Source organism: Papaver somniferum, unplaced genomic scaffold, assembly GCF_003573695.1.
Source record: "Papaver somniferum cultivar HN1 unplaced genomic scaffold, ASM357369v1 unplaced-scaffold_115, whole genome shotgun sequence".
NCBI lineage: Eukaryota > Viridiplantae > Streptophyta > Magnoliopsida > Ranunculales > Papaveraceae > Papaver > Papaver somniferum.
In genome coordinates this window covers 189418-207563 of record NW_020620492.1, presented here as the reverse complement: position 1 = coordinate 207563, position 18146 = coordinate 189418, and the positions used below count along the sequence as shown (strand labels likewise).

The 18146-nt window shown below is 37.4% G+C and overlaps 3 protein-coding genes across 3 annotated transcripts; all 3 read left to right on the top strand.

Moving 5' to 3' along the window:
* The first annotated feature begins 1279 nt into the window (after positions 1–1279).
* LOC113329054 (probable LRR receptor-like serine/threonine-protein kinase RFK1) lies at positions 1280–3650 on the top strand. Its single transcript, XM_026576025.1, has 3 exons — positions 1280–1695; positions 2945–3110; positions 3213–3650. Exons 1-3 carry the CDS (start codon positions 1280–1282, stop codon positions 3648–3650), a joined length of 1020 nt encoding a protein of 339 aa, XP_026431810.1.
* On the top strand, positions 2814–9749 carry LOC113329053. The gene is made up of 6 exons (XM_026576024.1): positions 2814–2885; positions 3001–3110; positions 3213–3660; positions 3771–3915; positions 4010–5058; positions 9110–9749. Coding segments are annotated over exons 3-6 (1836 nt in total). The 5' UTR covers positions 2814–2885; positions 3001–3110; positions 3213–3658.
* Positions 9750–13232: 3483 nt separating this feature from the next.
* On the top strand, positions 13233–15111 carry LOC113329052 (cation/H(+) antiporter 14-like). The gene is made up of 2 exons (XM_026576022.1): positions 13233–13961; positions 14050–15111. The coding sequence occupies exons 1-2, from the start codon at positions 13233–13235 to the stop codon at positions 15109–15111; spliced, it is 1791 nt and encodes a 596-aa protein (XP_026431807.1).
* Positions 15112–18146: the final 3035 nt, after the last annotated feature.

Genomic DNA, 18146 nt, shown 5'->3' with positions numbered 1-18146 from the left:
TGCAGAAAATTGAAGGGAAGGATATCATAGGAAGATTTAGTGCGCTCGCTCATCTATGCGTTGTCAACTGGACACCCACTGTTCGCGACATTGTTCAAAATCAGGAACGAAGTAAAGATGAGGGAGTTGAAAAGATATCAGTCTGAGAACATTCGCATGGAAGAAGAATACTGATAATCGAGGAAGGGTATTTTAATCTATCATTTGACAGTGTGTCAAATTTTCAAAAGGATAACAATGAAATTTTGATGAATTGTCCCACTAATAGGAATTTTTAAAAATTTACGAAATAATCAAAGCGAAGTAAGACCTCACATGAGGAGGCAAATAAGACCACGAAATGAACAGTTTCCAGGGAAACTTAAAACCTTCGCCTAGGAAGGCTGAAAATCCATGGCATGCACCATAGTTCGCATGAAAATGTATGAGGCAAGACCTAACGCATGTCGTGAACAACTCTTAGAGAGAAAGCTAGGGTCAATGATAAGACCTATCCGCTGAGGGTCCCTTATATGACGGCCTTCGGTAAGGGGTGCAGAAATATGACCAAGGCGCCGACGTATTCGGTTGAGCTGCGGGTGCCTGGGACGTCTGGAGCGTTACCGGCCATGTCCGTATGGAAAGTCTTGGCTACGATGCACTTGATCCCAAAGAAACCTCACTTAGGGTGTGACTTCGGTAGAAAAGACAAGACGCGAAGTAAGAATATTGGAGAGCACGAAAAGAAACAGGTGTCCCGAAAAGTCCATGTGAAGATAGCGAAAGAAGAGAAAAAACTTTATGGAAAATAGTTCAGGCGAGGTATAAAGTATCTTCGCGTGGATACCGTGAAGATAAATGAGCTGTATCCCATTAAGGTTAGACAACTTATAAATAGAGGTCCTTGGGCAATGTACAAGGGTCGGATCTTTTAGGGGAGGTGAGGATAGTTAGTTCTTAGAGAGTGTAATTAGGGTTTCCTTGTATTCAAGCACTTGTATTCATCGGAATCATTAATAAAATCTTAGCTCTTCATGTTCATCATGTCTTATATCTTTGATACTTTCTATTTGGGTGTACTACTGGGTTTCGAGTAGTTACAACTTCATCGACCTTAGAGGAAGTTGAGTATATTGAACCCCATTATTTAGAAGGGCAGTATCATATTCTGTGTTCAAACGAAGAATTACAAGTTGAATGTAGCAAATGGAAGAATTCCCTGGTAGGATATATTTTGAGTGAGGATGGAACATTTGACTATGATAAGGAGGTGGTGGATGAAGTTTTACTTCGAGAAAATATGGCGAATGCTTCCGTGTTCTCCATCGGGAACGGGCAGTATCTATTTCAGTTCACTTCTGTTGAAGATAAGAATAAAGTTTTAGAATCATCAGGTCTTTTGCATATGGAAGGTAAACCATTGATTTTCCTAAAATGGAATTGGAAACTGAAAATAGATAAAGCTGAAACCACGAAAACCGTTCCTATATGGGTGAAGATTTATAACTTGCCTTTATTCCTTTGGAATCCATCGTTTCTGAGTAAGGTTGTCAGCGCATTCGGAATTCCTATATGTGCTGATCAGAAAACCAAAAAGCAACAACGGCTGGATTATGCATGGGTTTACATGAGAGTAGATGCCAGTAAACCATTGTTGGACAGTTTTCTTATTTCAGTTAAAGGAATTGACTATCTACTCAACTTGGAATATGATTGGTAAGCTGTACCAAGGAAGAGGCTTCATAACCGACATACTGAATACCAATTGTTTCGCATTTGGGCACACCGAGTTGAAATGCAAACTAAAAATCAAAGTGAAACAAGATTAGGTGTTCTCCAACCTAAATTTTGTAATAAAACTTATACAAGATGCTCAGAAAGAGCTACAAGGTTGTTGCTCTACCATCTGCTAGTTTTAACCCAGTAGCACAGAGTTGCTAGATTACTAGTACAAACTTTTTTTTTGTTTGAAGAATCGAGACTGAAATTATATTCCTAGAAATTCCATTCAGTAAAGACAGTTTGATGTGTCGCCTTCGTGCTTGTGCTATATAGTTTTTCCTGTACCGACTTCTGATTGGTTAAACAATGTATTTACGGCAAATCACATTCCAGATTCGGACATGTAGATTGAATGTGACTTTGATGAGGCAAACAGTGTGTGTCACGTATAGCTCCTTCCCACTTGCCCAGGAAGAAAAATCTGCCAAAAGAGGTCCCAGAAACTATCTTTTCAACTTAAATCAATATCTATTCATTGAATTCAATTTCATACTTATCCTGAACTTGTCACATTATGGTGCTTTGATTAAAGGTAGAGTTTGGGGACTTGCCTCATTTCTACTGAAGAAATTGTTTGCTTATAAGAAGAAAAAAAATGTCAGCCGCCAAAAACGAATGAAGTTAAATGGAACACATATTTTCTCATTAGTAATACTGTGGATTGCCAAACAATTGATGGTCCAAAGAAGAACAGAACTTATGATTAATATTCACATACGTATTGTTGGTTGAACCAACACTCAGTCTCGAACCTTTATACACCATCACAATCACTCAAGTTCCATTTTTCCTGTTGAATTCAATTTCTCTGAAATATCCTTCTTCATTTCAAAAAAAAATGCCTCTATTGGGACCCAAACCGGTGCAAGAAGAAGGTGAGATTTTTTTCCTTTTTCTAATTATATGGTAAATATATTCAAAACTTATTTGGATTTCATTGCAAACTGAAGAACCAGAACCAACAACAAATGAAAGTTCAAATGGGAAGTTTACAGTGAGATGGATAAAAGATTTGACTCACAAGAGTTTCAGTTTATCAACCAAAACCACTGGAAAAAAGAAAAACTCTGGTTGGAGTGTCATAAGAAGTAGAATCAGAACTGAAAATTTACAGACTGATCAAGGTGACATCTATTTGTTCTTGTTGTTGTTTAATTGACAATAATTTGAGTTTTCAACTCAGGTTATTATGGTATTTTTTGTTAACTTGTTTTAACAAATTGATTCTCGAAAATCTAGAAGAAGAAATCCAAAATGGAAATTTCAGTTACCAACAAATTAAAGCTGCTACCAAAGATTTCAGACCTGCATACAAGATTGGTGAAGGTGGTTTTGGATCAGTTTATATGGTATGTAATCCCGAATTCATGACACAACTTTAAACTGGATTTTCTTACAATATGAGTATGACCAAATGTATAAGCTTTTTTTATTGATGAAATACTATACAGGGAGTTCTCACGGATGGTAGGGCAATCGCAGTGAAAGTCATTTCTCCCAAGTTACTGCAAGGAAAGAAAGAATTTCTAAATGAAATAAATGCAATGTCTACATACAAACACCCAAATATTGTTCCATTGCTTGGCCATTGTGTTGCAGAGGATAACAGATTTGTATTAGTATACGACTACTATGCTAATGGAGATTTAGACCATGCATTATTTGGTAACAAAAATCTTAAGAAGAGACTGGATTGGGAAACCAGAGTTAAAATCTGTATCGGAATAGCGAAAAGTCTTGTATACTTACACGAAGGAGCACAATTCAAAATTGTGCATAGAGATATTAAGCTTGCCAATGTTTTATTAGACGTGCATTTTACTCCCAAGATGGCAGATTTTGGATTGGCCAAGCTATTGACAACCGAGAGGGTACTCACACTGGAGTAGCAGGAACCATGTAAGTAAAAGAAGATCCCATTCTTGTGTTACTGGCTCAGTCAATTTTTGTTTCAACATCTCATTTAGGAACGAACCATGTAAGTTTCATTCATCTTTTAATGTTCGCAGGGGATATATTGCTCCCGAGTATGTAATTGAGGGTTATTTAACTGAGAAAGCAGATGTCTACAGTTTCGGAGTACTAGTACTTGAACTTATGAGTGGAAGGCGTTGTGTAGACAAATCAAAAGACTCGCCACCCCTTTTAGAATTCGTAAGTTATAGTTTAACCCTTTTAGCTTTCCCTCTACACAAAATTTCATTTCGCATTTCAGCTAAGCAGCTTTGGTTTGTTGTTATAACTGTAGGCCAAAGTTTTACAGAAGAAGCGAAATCTTATATCATTACTGGACCAAGACTTGACTAACATTCCACGGAATGAAGCTACCATGGTGCTAGATTTGGCAATGTTATGCACATCTCACTCTCCAAAAGCAAGGCCTAATATATCTGATGTGGTGAAAATTCTTGAAGGAAAGAATGTTTTAAATACTCCTCTGCAAGAATTAGATGACTTGGCAGGAGTCACTTCGGATGAGATGACCTTGAGTGATTTCTCATATTACTACATGGACAGCTGTAGAAAAGAAATCGTAAAGGGCTCCAATATTGGTAAGAGAGCAGACTATTCTAGGTCATCAATGATGGGCACAAATTTTCCAACATCAGAGACACCAATATCTAATGTCAATGCATCGTCAACTTCTACCACCTTAGAGAAGAATATCACTGAGATGGCAGACGAAGCTGAGCTTGAGTATATTGAACCCCAACTTGAAGAAGGGAAGTATCGTATTGAATGTTCAAATGAAGAATTCAAAATTGGATGTAACAAATGGAATAATTCTCTAGTAGGATATCTTTTGAACGAGAATGGTACATTTGATGAAGAGGTGGATGAAGCTATACTCCGAGAAATGATCCCTGCAGGAAATGGGTATTCAGTGTTCTGTATCGGAAGTGGGCATTATCTATTTCAGTTCAGTTGTGTTGAAGATAAGATTAGAGGGTTAGAATCTTCGGGCCTTTTGCGTGTCGAGGGTAAACCATTGGTTCTCATTAAATGGGATTGGAAACTGACACTCAACAAAGCTGAAACCATGAAGTCCATTCCTTCATGGGTGAAGATTTACAATTTACCTTTATTCCTTTGGAATTCATCGTGTCTGAGTAAGGTCGTAAGTGCATTCGGTATTCCCATATGTGCTGATCAGAAAACCATAAAGCAACAACGGCTGGATTATGCGCGGGTTTACATGAAAGTAGATGCTAGAAAACCGTTGCTGGACAGTTTTCTTATTTCAGTTAAAGGAGTTGATTATCTACTCAAATTGGAATACGATTGGAAACCCCTAAGGTGTACCAGTTGTTTCACATTTGGGCACATTGAATCGGAATGCAAACTCCAAATCAAAGTGAAACAATATTAGGTTCTTCCATTACCTTAATTTTGTAGTTCCTCATATAACTTTCAAAATGATTTTTTTGGATACAAAAAAGAAAATATGTTAAGGATCCAGCAAGAGAGAGGAGAGCATAAACGCGGAAGCATAAAAGACTACATTGATAATAATTCTTGGTATCCTAACTTTCATGACTCAACAGCCTATTTATACTGTTCACAAACTTGACGACCACTCAAGGTACTTTCCTAACTAAGATCAAACTCTAAACATAGACACTTTCCTAATATAACTCTCACAACTTAATGTGCATATCTCCTAAATATAGACTCTCATATATTATTTTCTAATACCCTCCCTCAAGATGGAGCATGTAGATCACAAATGCCCATCTTGGACAAAAGAAATTTAACTTCAGTTTTCTTCTCTTTTTTTTTTCAACACTTTTGTGAAAAAAAAATCTTCAGATCGTAATTTAAGGACGTTTCGATCCCCTTCGTAGTTTAAGGACATTTCGGTCAGATCTTCGTAGTTTTAGGACATCTCGGTCCCATCTTCATAGTTTTAGGAAATCTCGGTCCCATCTTCATAGTTTTAGGACATCTCGGTCCCCTTCGGAAGTTTTAGGACATTACGGTCCCCTTCGTGGTTTAAGGAAATTACGGTCCCCTTCGGAAGTTTTAGGACATTACGGTCCTCTTCGTAGTTTAGGGACATTTCGGTCCTCTTCGTAGTTTAAGGACATTACGGTCCCCTTCGTAGTTTAAGGACGTTTCGGTCCCCTTCGTAGTTTTTGGACATTTCGGTCCCCTTCGTAGTTTAAGGACATTATGGTACCCTTCGTAGTTTAAGGACGTTTCGGTCCCATCTTCTGAAGAATACTTCTTGTACTCTTGTTTTCTTGGTTTCTTCGATAGAATACTTTTTGTACTCTCTCGACAACTCATAGGATTTCAACCTATTATTGTTGTTCTTTTTCTCATCACATCTTGGTGATTGTTTTTTTTTTTCACAACATGAATGTTGTTTCTTCTTCTCTTGTTCCAGTCACGCTATTGTTGCGAAACCTTCACACTTCTTTGTTCTTAAAGATTCTCTCACAATCTTTCTCTTGTTACGCTTTTGCCACAAGCAATAACTAACACAAAGTCTACCACACTTTGTAAGACTTCCAAGTTTCTGCCACAAACTTTCACACTGCTTCGTTGTTATAAAACTTTTCGTCACGCTTACTATCACAAAATGTGACTATTCATCTATAACAACCTTTAGTTACGCTTCTGTAACTGTTCTTCTATTTTGTAACAATAATTCTTTTTTTTTCTTTTTTTTTTACGGACCTGGAGTACCAACTCCATCAGCTAACACGTCTTCATTGCCATCTGCCGTCCACTACTGCCATGTACCATCGACTCTCCACTGCTCTACAACTAAGCTCCGTATGCAGTAACAAGTAATCTTCTGTTAGCACAACACAGATCTCACCAATGCCTTCTCCTTCAACAACGTACTCAACGACAGCGAAACCTTTTTCGAACCATTAGTTGCTTCATCTTCCATCACCGAGTACCACAAAACACCAGCAGCTCAACATCACTGCCATAGTTCCATCACCGTCACTTAAACCTCAGCAGTTACCACCAGTCGATAAAGAAAGCAACATGTTCCTCTCGCCTGAAAACTCTTGAACGGAATCTTCTCGTTAAACCCTAAACCAGTACCATCAACTTGTTGTAACCAACTTCATTCTTCATCATCACAACTTGGTTCTCTTCAAAGAATTATAATAGCAGTCAACAGCTCGTGCTTCAACCTAGCACAAAGCTCGTCTGCCATCACCAGTTCGCAATCAACAGCAACGAGAATCACAAACTGCTACAACAGCTTAACTCTCGAATCCCAGCTTGATTTCGGATTTCCTGCAGCATCACCTTCGTTACAGGCTCAGTGCATTAAACTTCTTTTTTTCAGCATCTCTTCTCAAACCCTAGGGTTGGAATCTCACATACTGGACTTCTTTTTTTTTTTTTTTTTTTTTTAAATTTCGACCTTGGCAAAGACCCGCAAACTATCAGCAACAGCCTCTAGCTCCATTGCTGATATTCGTCACCAACTCCTAGCTATTGCAGGTGAGCGTCGACCACGAACATCCGTAACAATCTTTTTTTTTTTTTTTCTTTTTTTTTAACTTCTTTTAAAACTCTCGAATCCTGGTGAAGACTCACCAACGCAGCACAAACAAAATCAAACGGAAATTCTTCACCACCGAACATCTTCTAACTCTTTCTCCTTCTCCTCTCACCTTGCTCTGATACCATGTTAAGGATCGAGCAAGAGAGAGGAGAGCATAAACGCGGAAGCATAAAAGACTACATTGATAATAATTCTTGGTATCCTAACTTTCATGACTCAACATCCTATTTATATTGTTCACAAACTTGACGACCACTCAAGGTACTTTCCTAACTAAGATCAAACTCTAAACATAGACACTTTCCTAATATAACTCTCACAACTTAATGTGCATATCTCCTAAATATAGACTCTCATATATTATTTCCTAATAAAATATTCTGATGTATTCATGAATGCAAAGCTGCTGAGTTCATGGTTAAGAAATAGAATGCATGGAAACAAACTTACAAAAGATGCCCAGAGCTACAAGGTTGTTGCTCCACCCTCCAAATCTTTAATTGATTTTTTTAACTCGGTGTAGCACGGAGTAGCTAGGTTAATAGTACAAAAATTGTTTGTCGGAGAGAAATTTTATTTAAGGAAGCTTAAGGTCTTACACAAGGCATTCCTGTTAACTAGAGATATCATCCAATGAGGAACATTACAAGTTTTCCTCAGAACCTATAGTTTTCACTAAAGAATTTTGAGATAGCCTCAACAACACCATTGTTGTCTCTACTAACATTTTTTTTTTTTGCAAGAAGTAAATTGTCCTATAATAATTGGATATCCCTGACCTTCTTTTATTACTACTTCAGTAATTTCTTCAATGCGAGTGTTGGTTAGCTTCAGAGATAAAACATAGTACTGCTTCCTTGAGAGCAACCTCCACCGGATCTAAAGCTTGAACTCCAAAGTTCCCTATAGCTCCTTTACATTCACCTGAATCTGACTTATGACAACTTCAACCTTGCCTTGTGGTAATCGGACTTTTGATGGCTTCAAGAACTTTTGCATTGCCACCCTTTAGCTGAACCTCTAATTCCAAGTCCTCCATAACCACTTACATAAAATAGCATTGTTCATGGTGATCAAGTCTCTAATTCCAAGTCCTCCCTTTTCATTGTTGATGCATAGTGGTATTTATAAAATACCATTAATTCCTATCCTCTTTATTTTTGTTCTCCTTCTTACCCCCTTATTTGTCTATCCTTTATGTTTACTATTTATTGTTGAAAACCTAGTTCTACAAGTTCCAAGTTTCGTTTGTTTAGAAAAGTGGTGTAAGAACCCTAAATCCTTCCTATGAGAAGAGCCTCTAAATCATATGTGTGGCAGAAAAGATTTATTTGACAGACTAGATGAGTCTGTAAGATCCACAGTGAAGTTTGCTAACAGTTCAACAATTCCAGTTATGGGAAAATGAAGAATTGGAATTGTTCTTAAGAATGGTTCAAAAGCATATATCATGGATGTGTTTTATATACCAGGATTACATCAAAACTTGCTGAGTATGGGCCAACTATCTGAAAGAGGATACTCTATGAATATTTACAATGGTTTGTGTTTCATCGGAGATAGAAGAAGAAGATTGATTGCTAAAGTACAAATGACCAAAAAAAGGTTATTTTCTTTGAATATTCAGCATCAAAAGGAAAGTTTTTACAGTACTAGTGTGCATAATGATACTTGGTTATGGCATAAGAGGATGGGACATGTGAACTTTAACAATTTACAAACTTTAGCAAAGAAGGAGATGGTGTCAGGATTATCTTTCATTCAAATTCCAGAATCAAGATGTGAGAACTGTATCTTTGGAAAGTAATATAGAGATCCATTTCCAGTTAACAAAGCAAGAAGAGTTGAACAACAGTTGGAGATCATTCATAGTGACTTGTGTGGTCCTATAGAAGTTACATCACATGGAGGTAATAACTATTTCATAACTTTCGTTGATGACTTTAGTAGGAAAGCATGGGTATATTTGGTTAAACAAAAAGTGATGCTTTTCATGCTTTCAGAAGTTTCAAAGCTTATGCTGAGAAACAAATTGGTAACAGCAGGTACCTTAGGCATATTAGCGGGCCTCTTCCATCTTAGTGTCCGCCGACTGACTTTTTCAATCTTTTCGACCTTGGTTCAAAACATCAATATATTAAGAACTGATAGAGGAACAAAATACACTGTTGTTGATAGTTTCATGGAAGAACATGGTATTCTACATCAATTATCAGCAAGATATACACCTCAACAGAATGGTGTAGCAGAGAGAAAGAACAAAACTATAATGGAGATGGCAATATCTATAACAAGAACAAAAGGTTTACCAAAACATTTATGGGGTTATGCAGTAGATACAGCAGTATATTTACTTAATAGATGTCCTACAAATAGTTTGAACAATATAACACGAGAAGAAGCTTGGAGAGGTGTAAAACCAAGTGTAAGACATCTGAGAATTTTTGGGTGAACTGCATATGCACATGTGCCAAAAGAACTGAGAAAGAAGTTGGATGATAAGAGTGAAAAATGTATTCTTGTTGGTTACAGTTCAGTGGCAAAAGGTTACAAGCTATATAACCCAAAAACTAGAAAAATAATTATAAGTAGAGATGTGATATTTGATGAAGATTCAAATGGAATTGGAATGGTGGATCAACAACGAATGTTGGTCCTCATAACAACGGATCAACAAGGGATGTTGATCCACATTATATTGAGTCAACAAGCAATGTTGACCCACCTGCTGCTGTCAGAACGGTTCCAGTTGTAGTTGAGGAAGAAGTACAAGCTCAAGACAATGTTGAAGAAGCAAGGACAGAAGTAGTACCAAAACAAAAAACTACAAGACCAAAAAGAAAATATATCATACCTTCCAGGTTGAGTGATTAAGTTTTAACAAGAGATGATGAAGATATTAATGATAATGTGGTGAACTTTGCATTGTTTGGAGATTGTGATCATGTAGCTTATGAAGAAGCATCTAAACAACAAGGTTGGATTCAAGCTATGAATTAAGAATGAAGTCAATTGAGAAGAATAATACTTGTGAACTGACAACACTTCCACCAGGAAAGAAACCCATTGGTGTTAAGTGGGTTTATAAAACAAAATACAAGTCAAATGGTGAAATAGATAGACTGAAAGCAAGGTTAGTTGCTAAGGGATATAGACAAAGACAAGGAGGAGATTACTCAGAAATATTTGCACCAGTTGCTAAGGAATGATAATTGCTTTGGCTGCACATAAGTATTGGAAGATTTTTCAAATGGATGTTAAGTCTGCATTCTTGAATGGAGTATTGGAAGAAGAAGTTTATGTAGAGCAACCAGCTGGTTACGTTATGGAGGGGAAGGACAATGAAGTATACAAGCTAAACAAAGCTTTGTATGGTTTGAAACAAGCACCAGGAGCTTGGTATACAAGTATAGTTTCTTATTTTCTTAACAAAGAATTTACAAGATGTCCACATGAGCATACTCTATATTTGAAAGCTGATACTCTTAGAAATCATATTAGAGAATGTTTGTATGTGGATGATCTCATATTTAATGTAAATAGTTCTGAGATGATTGATGAATTCAGGAAGGATATAGTGAAGGAGTTTGAAATGAAAGATCTTGGTTTGATGTCATATTTTCTTGGTATTGAAGTACAACAAACTGAAAGAGGAATTTTTATTAATCAAAAAAGGTATGTTGAGGAAATTTTGAAGCGTTTCAAGATGGATAATTGTAATCCAATTTTAACACCAGTAGAAGAGAGACTGAAGTTAACAAAAGATGGATCAGGAGAGCTTGTGAATTCAACAGACTTCAAAGGACTTGTTGGATGTTTGAGATATTTGACTGCCACAACACCTGATATCATGTATGCAGTTGGGTTGGTTAGTAGGTTCATGGAATCTCCTAGACAATCACATTTACAAGATGCAAAACGTATTCTGAAGTATGTAAAAGGAACAACAAGCATGGGAATCTTCTATATACTGTTTCAGAAGATTCAAAACTGGTTGGTTTTACTGATAGTGATTGGGCTGGAGATACAGTAGGAAGAAGAAGTACATCAGGTTATGGATTTCAGTTGGGAACTAGTTTTTTCTCTTGGTCATCTAAGAAGCAACAAGTTGTTGCACTATATACAAAAAAAGCTGAGTATATAGCTTCTAGCAACTGTGCTACACAGGCTGTATGGTTCAGAATGATGCTGAAGTCATTGTTTCAAGAACAAACAACACCAACAACAAAATTTTGTGATAATAAGTTGTGCTTCATGGAAGAAGTAAACACATTGATATTAAGTATTATTACATCAGAGAGCTTGTCAGGAACAAGGAGATAGCTGTGGAGTTCGTTGAAAGTGAAGAACAAGTAGCTGATATTTTCGCCAAGTCTTTGAAGTCTAACACTTTCATTTACTTGAAAATTGGGAATGATTAGCAAAGAGTATCTTGGTTTAAGGGAGGATGTTGAAGAATAAACCAAGATACTATGAAGAAGACAGAAGGGATCAACAAGTGTTATTGATCCAGTAGTGTGGATCAACTATGAGAGTTTACAAAATGTGGTTGGATCAACTGGAACAGTTGACACGTTGAGAATGGATCAACAAGTATTTTTGATACGATGGTACGATTTTTAGAAGTTCACTTGGATTGCAAGTATTACTTTTTTTGAGAGTTTGTTTATGTGAGAATTGTCTAGAAGTTTCTTTGGTAGAGTTTGATTATGTTAGGAAAGTTTTTTTGCTTGAGAATCAAGTTTGTTAGTCATATAAATAGGCTATTGAGCCATGAGTCGAAATATATCAATTAAGAGAAATTTGGTTTTTGTGTTTTCATTAAGTCTTTGATATCATATTTTCTACAGCAGCGGATATATTAGCTTTAGAGGTTGCATAACGTACTGTTGCAATGTTCAAAGCTACAACATAAGAATGTAACTATGGGAACTTACAATCCATTTTGAGAACCCATTTCCAATCTAAGATGGCCTTGAGCACCAGATATATTAGCTTTAGAGGTTGCATAACGTACTGTTGCAATGGTCAAAGCTACAAAATAGTGTAGTGACTAGGTTACTATATATGGTCAGATTAATTCACTTCCCCGCAAATTATTCTTGTCCTAGCAATCAAATCCATTCCAACATTTTCCACAGAAACCAGTCTAGTACTTTTTCTCTGAAAACTCAATTTTTCTTTTATACTTATTTTTATCTAATTCAACCATGAAAAGAAATTCAGTGAGAGTGCATGGTAAACTTTGATGAGTCTGGGTGGCACAAGGTCAGGGAGTAGTTTTTTTTTTATCAGATCAGGGAGTAGTTACCATACGTTATACTAGTGATCGGTGCCGAGCAACGGAGAAGATATATATAAATCAAACCAGGTTGAAGGTTAAGAAAACAGGATGAGTGATAAACCAGGTTTCAACTGCCTGCCAGTTAAAGGAATGTTTGAGCATGGTTCCTTTCCTGTACTAACGGTGCATATCGGTCTTTGTATATTACTCATCGGAACCTTCCACGTTTTCCTTGGTCAATTAAACCAGATAAAATTTGTTTCATCAGTCTTTGTAAGGTCTCCTTGTTCCTCTCGTTCATTCATTAGATTTTAAGATTACATAACTTCAACAGTATTTAAAAACAACTGTAACGTATATGTCTTTTGCATGTTTCAGGCCGGTATTGTCTTAGGCCCGGCGTTGCTGGGAGGTACGGAAACATTTCAATACATATTTCGTGATTCAGGAGGAATGGCCTTAATGTCAGTCATCCAAAGGATTGGGGGTGTTTTTCTTGCATTCCTTATTGGAGTAAAGACAGACATGGATATGATTATGAAAGCACGTAGATCAACCATCGTCATAGGTTTTTGCACGTTCTTCGTCCCTTTAATTTTTAATAGCGTTGTTGAAAGCGTGGTACGAAAAAACTTAAACCTGGAAAAGGATATGAATGCTTCTCTCTTATACGTTAGATTGGTAGTGTCTCACTCCTCCTTTTATGATACTGCTTGTGCCGTTGCTGACCTAAACCTCCTCAACTCGGAGATTGGTCGTCTAGGCCTGGCCATTTCGATAATCACTGGATTGAGCAGTTGGTTGTATAAGTATATACGAGACTTCTATATAGAAGCCACTATTTTGAAGACCGATGTGATGTTATTAGCATGGATAAGTAAAATTTTCCTAGTGACTTTCATCATGTTCATTTTACACCCAATAATGTCATGGATGAATAGAACTACTCCGGAAGGAAAAACACTTAATGAAGGTTATGTTTCCTCGATCATTATCAGTGTTTTAGGAGTTTCATTTTACAGTCAGTCCATTGGTGTAGACCCTTCGCTTGGACCACTTATAGTTGGACTAACGGTACCCGTTGGGTCACCTATAGCAACAGCTGTTCAAAAAAAGTTAGAGTGCTTTGTTACCTTTGTGCTCGTAACACCAGTTTACATAATAGGAGGCTATCATGTACGCGCATTCAAATTCATTTGGAAAGATTTTGTAGTTGTGGAGATAATGATGTTCCTTGCATACTTCGCAAAGATTGGTTTTGTAATGTTGTCTTCCCTCTACCTGCTGATGCCTATTCTGGACTCCTTTTGTCTCGGTCTCCTCTTAACATGTGATGGCATAATCAATATGTGGTATACAATGGTAGTGTATGAAGCTGAGGTTAGTTATATAGCACTTATATCTGATCGATATATACGAATATATTCCATCCGTGCACACTAATATTAAACTGTTGATTGATATGCAGCTGATGGGCCAACAGACTTACACCACAATATTCTTCACAAATCTCTTGATAACCATGGTTATCACACCGACGGTGAAATATTTATATAATCCTTCAGGGAAGTACGCGGGCTACAAGAGACTATCTATCCTAAATTCTGCTGTGAACAGTGAGCTGCGCATATTAGCTTGTGTTTACAATCAAGAAAATGTTCCCAGTTTTTTCAATTTCTTTGAAGCCACTAATCCGGTTACAAAAGATAGCGTTGTATGTATCTACGTTTTGCACCTCGTTGAACTAGTCGGTCGTGCGACTTCCATCCTCGTGGAACACAAACAGCAAAAAAAGACACAGCCTCGCACCCGCAATTCGTCAGAGAAAATTATCAATGCCTTCCACCAGTTTGAACAACAGAATCAAGGCTTCGCAATCGGGTCATGTTTCACTGCAATATCACCGTTCTCAAGCATGGATAACGACGTATCCCAAATAGCATTGGACAAGAGGACCAATCTTGTGATTATCCCTTTCGGTGAGTTAGACAAACACCCTTATCGAGCAGTCAACCGAAGTGTTTTAGATAAGGCACCTTGCTCGGTGGGGATTCTCTTTGACCATAAGAATATCTCGGGTGCTCTTATTGATGTTTCTGTAAGTTTTCATGATGTTGCCATGATTTTCATTGGAGGCCCTGACGACCGGGAGGCATTAGCATATAGTATGAGAATGTCGGATCAACCTAATTTAAATCTCTCAGTTTTCCGTTTCACGCATATAGAATCGAATAGAAAAACAAAAAAAGATGATGAATTGATAAGCGACTTGCGGGATAGAATTATGAATACCAAAAACATTTTGTACAGAGAGGAAGAAGTAACAGATTGTGCAGATACAACAAGGAAAATCAAATGCCTGGAAGACTCTTACGACTTCATAATTGTCGGGAGACGACATGATAGTAACTCACCAATTGTGCGTGGACTTGATGAATGGTGTGTCTTCAAAGAACTTGGTGTTATCGGAGATCTTTTCGCTACTTCTACTTTTGAGGGTAATTTTTCAGTTTTGGTATTACAACAGTAGGCTTTTAGAGTGGAAATTTCTTTTGTCGACACAAGTACCAACCGCAGAAGCAGAATGTTTTTGCAGCTTTAAATATTATGATGTACATCGATGTAAATGCATGGTTTCGGGTATGTAAAATACAACACGAGTTTCAAATTTGATCATTCTTTCTTTGGTTTTGTAAATTTCTTCTTCAAAGATGAAATTGTCAATTTAAACCCTAGATTTCTCTCCACGCTTAATACAACCGGTAGCTATAAAAATATTCTGCACTTGAACAATGATTATCACTTCAAACTTAGCATCATAATACAAAATTGAGTGCGGTGTGGATTAACTCCTGTAATGTTATCCAAGTTTTCTAGTTTCAAAGATAGACACTTGATTCACTTTTTTCTTCTTTGGCTAATGAGTGCCTTCCTTTGTTGTCAATGTAGGATGAAGATTGAAGATCTAAGATTCAATATGTTTCCTACTTGTGATAGGTCACATATCTTTACCGGACCGGTTACACCTCTGACATGGATCGGTTACTCTCCTCATAGGGATCGGTTACACTCCTCATAGGGATCGCTTACACCTCCCACTAGGACCGGTTTCATTTTCAAATGGTATTGCTTGGGATCGGTTACACCTTTCACAAGGATCGATCACACTTACTATTTGAGATCGGTTACACCAATTACACGAATCGGTCACACCAATTACAAGGATCGATCATACCATCTCATGGTGATTACCTAGATTTGGTTGCACCAACCATAAGTCACAAATTGGTCATCCAATGAATATGCAATGAATACCCAGACCAATACATATAGATTTCCATTTCAATTCACGAAACAAGTTCATGAATGTACTTCATTTAAACAATTATAAAAAAATGTTTCCTAGGATGAAATCTTCACCATAACCCATACACATAATCAATAAGAATATATACAAGATTATGTTGATATCATATAATACGAAGTTGAAAATATAAACGTTATACTTCGTATTCTAATTCCTTAATACTATGATCAACTAATTTGATCATGTCTCTAAACTAGAGTGATATATAAAATATATACAATATTTACACTTCGCATGTTATGTTTTCAATATAGCACGACTCGAAAGATATGTTAGGAAATGGAACAGTTCAAGTCAATATTACTAACCTCAAGTGGAAGGATGATGTCGTCGTTGTAGTTGATGCTTCTTCACTTTCTTCAGGTCTTCGGAGTAATATTTGTATGTATCAACGTTCCTAAACTTTCTAGTTTAACCTAAACAAAGTTGACTCTGGTATAAAATCAAGTGACCTTTAAATGATTTTTGGTACTAAAATATGACAACCAAACTTGACATACCAACTTTTGTTGGGTTCAACCGAGCTATGCTCTAACACAATCTAACAACAACACATCAACTCCTTCGTTGTATGCATTTGTTGACAAGTCGTTATTGTCTCCTACTGTGGACGGTAAGCAACTTTCATCGTCTTCTCATCCTGACTCGCCTACTCCTTTTGTTATCTCTTCTACGGGAGTCCAACATCCCTTAGCTCCGAAAGCACAACAATCTTCAGTTGTAGAAGTCCATCAGTCCTCCCCAGCTACGGAAGTCCATCAGTCCTCCCCAGCTGTAGTTGAACCGTCTTTTTCACCTACAATTCAGCGTTTTGGGTACACTTACCGCATACGATTACCATCTCTTCCTGTCGCTTCTTCTCAAGCTCAATTGTCAGTCCCTATTACTGACCAACCAGCTACTTCTGATGTCGCACAAGCATAATCCCATGCTGATGCCATTACTTGTTGAACTCTCGTGTCTTTGAGTACCACCGTGACCATTCTGTTGCAACCATTTCCGAATGACCAAACAGTTGTACCTTCCCGACCCCCAACCAGGAATAATGATTCCATGATTACCGGGGAAAGGATGGTATTTTCAAACCTAAAGAACTTTTAGCGTCGAAATATGCCAAAATTATTGATGCGTTTCTTGAGCCAACTTTTTATTCACGGGGGAAGCAAGATCCTAAATGGCATAAGTCTATGGATGATCAATATAATTCTCTTACTCAGAATGAGACTTGGTCTTATGTTAAACGTACTCTGGGTATGAATGTGGTAGGCTCTAAATTGGTGTTTCGTGTCAAGCGTCTTGCTGATGACACTATTGAATGACGTAAGTCGCGCCTAGTAACACAAGGCTTTCATCAATGTGAAGGGAAGGACTATGGAGAAACTTTCAGTCAGGTAATAGCCTTGTACGTTTCATGTGGTTCTTATGTTGGCTCTTACATCTGCCTGGCCCATTCGACCACTTGATATTCATGCGAATACTAATATTTCGTTGAGCATGTGTCACGATTCTAGCGATCGCGTGCAAGATAACACAGTAGCCCCGGCGATACACAAGTATCAGAAAATCTGTAGATCCCTTCTTGATCTACTTTATCTCATCTCGAGGAAGCATACCTCGACGGCTTAGATGGTAAAGTAGACCCTAGCATAGGGAGGTGGCAGCTGTCGAAGGGACAAAGACATCTGACATATCTAATCATCATTTAATGCGAGGAGTCCTTATCTACACACTTGGTCAAAGCACGTGGAGGAAAGTGAGATGGCATTGTCTGACTGTCGAAGGCTCACGGTGAGTGAAGGTACAATTTATAATAAGGTTTGGCAGTTCTCGAGAGAATGTGGATAAGCTAAGGTGGCAGAGTTCGATTGGAGAAAGCATGCGGCCAATGAAGGTACCAATGGTACGGAAGATACATCAGGATACGATTGACTCTAAGACAACAAATATGCTTGCTCCATATATTTCTCCCTTTTTTTCACAAAATGAAAAAGGCTCGAGAAAATAAAGGACAAAGGGAAAGGATTGATTTTTAGAACAACAAAGAGTAACCAATACAATAAGAAAAAGGATAAGATTACCTGTTGATGAAATTAGTTTTTTACACAACCATCACTGGTCAATTTACAGGTCATGTCATTGAGGAAATACTTCTAGTTTCAAAGCTGTTGTCAACTCTAATATCCATCCATGTCTGCCCA

Coding starts and splice junctions, on each gene's coding strand:
- LOC113329052 (XM_026576022.1), top strand. CDS start 13,233: ATGAATGCTTCTCTCTTATACGTTAGATTGGTAGTGTCTCACTCCTCC. Junction 13,962..14,049: donor TGGTAGTGTATGAAGCTGAG/GTTAGTTATATA, acceptor ATTGATATGCAG/CTGATGGGCCAACAGACTTA.
- LOC113329054 (XM_026576025.1), top strand. CDS start 1,280: ATGGCGAATGCTTCCGTGTTCTCCATCGGGAACGGGCAGTATCTATTT. Junction 1,696..2,944: donor CTCAACTTGGAATATGATTG/GTAAGCTGTACC, acceptor TTTTCAACTCAG/GTTATTATGGTATTTTTTGT. Junction 3,111..3,212: donor GTTTTGGATCAGTTTATATG/GTATGTAATCCC, acceptor AATACTATACAG/GGAGTTCTCACGGATGGTAG.
- LOC113329053 (XM_026576024.1), top strand. Junction 3,916..4,009: donor CGCCACCCCTTTTAGAATTC/GTAAGTTATAGT, acceptor TTATAACTGTAG/GCCAAAGTTTTACAGAAGAA. Junction 5,059..9,109: donor TACGATTGGAAACCCCTAAG/GTGTACCAGTTG, acceptor AAAGTAATATAG/AGATCCATTTCCAGTTAACA.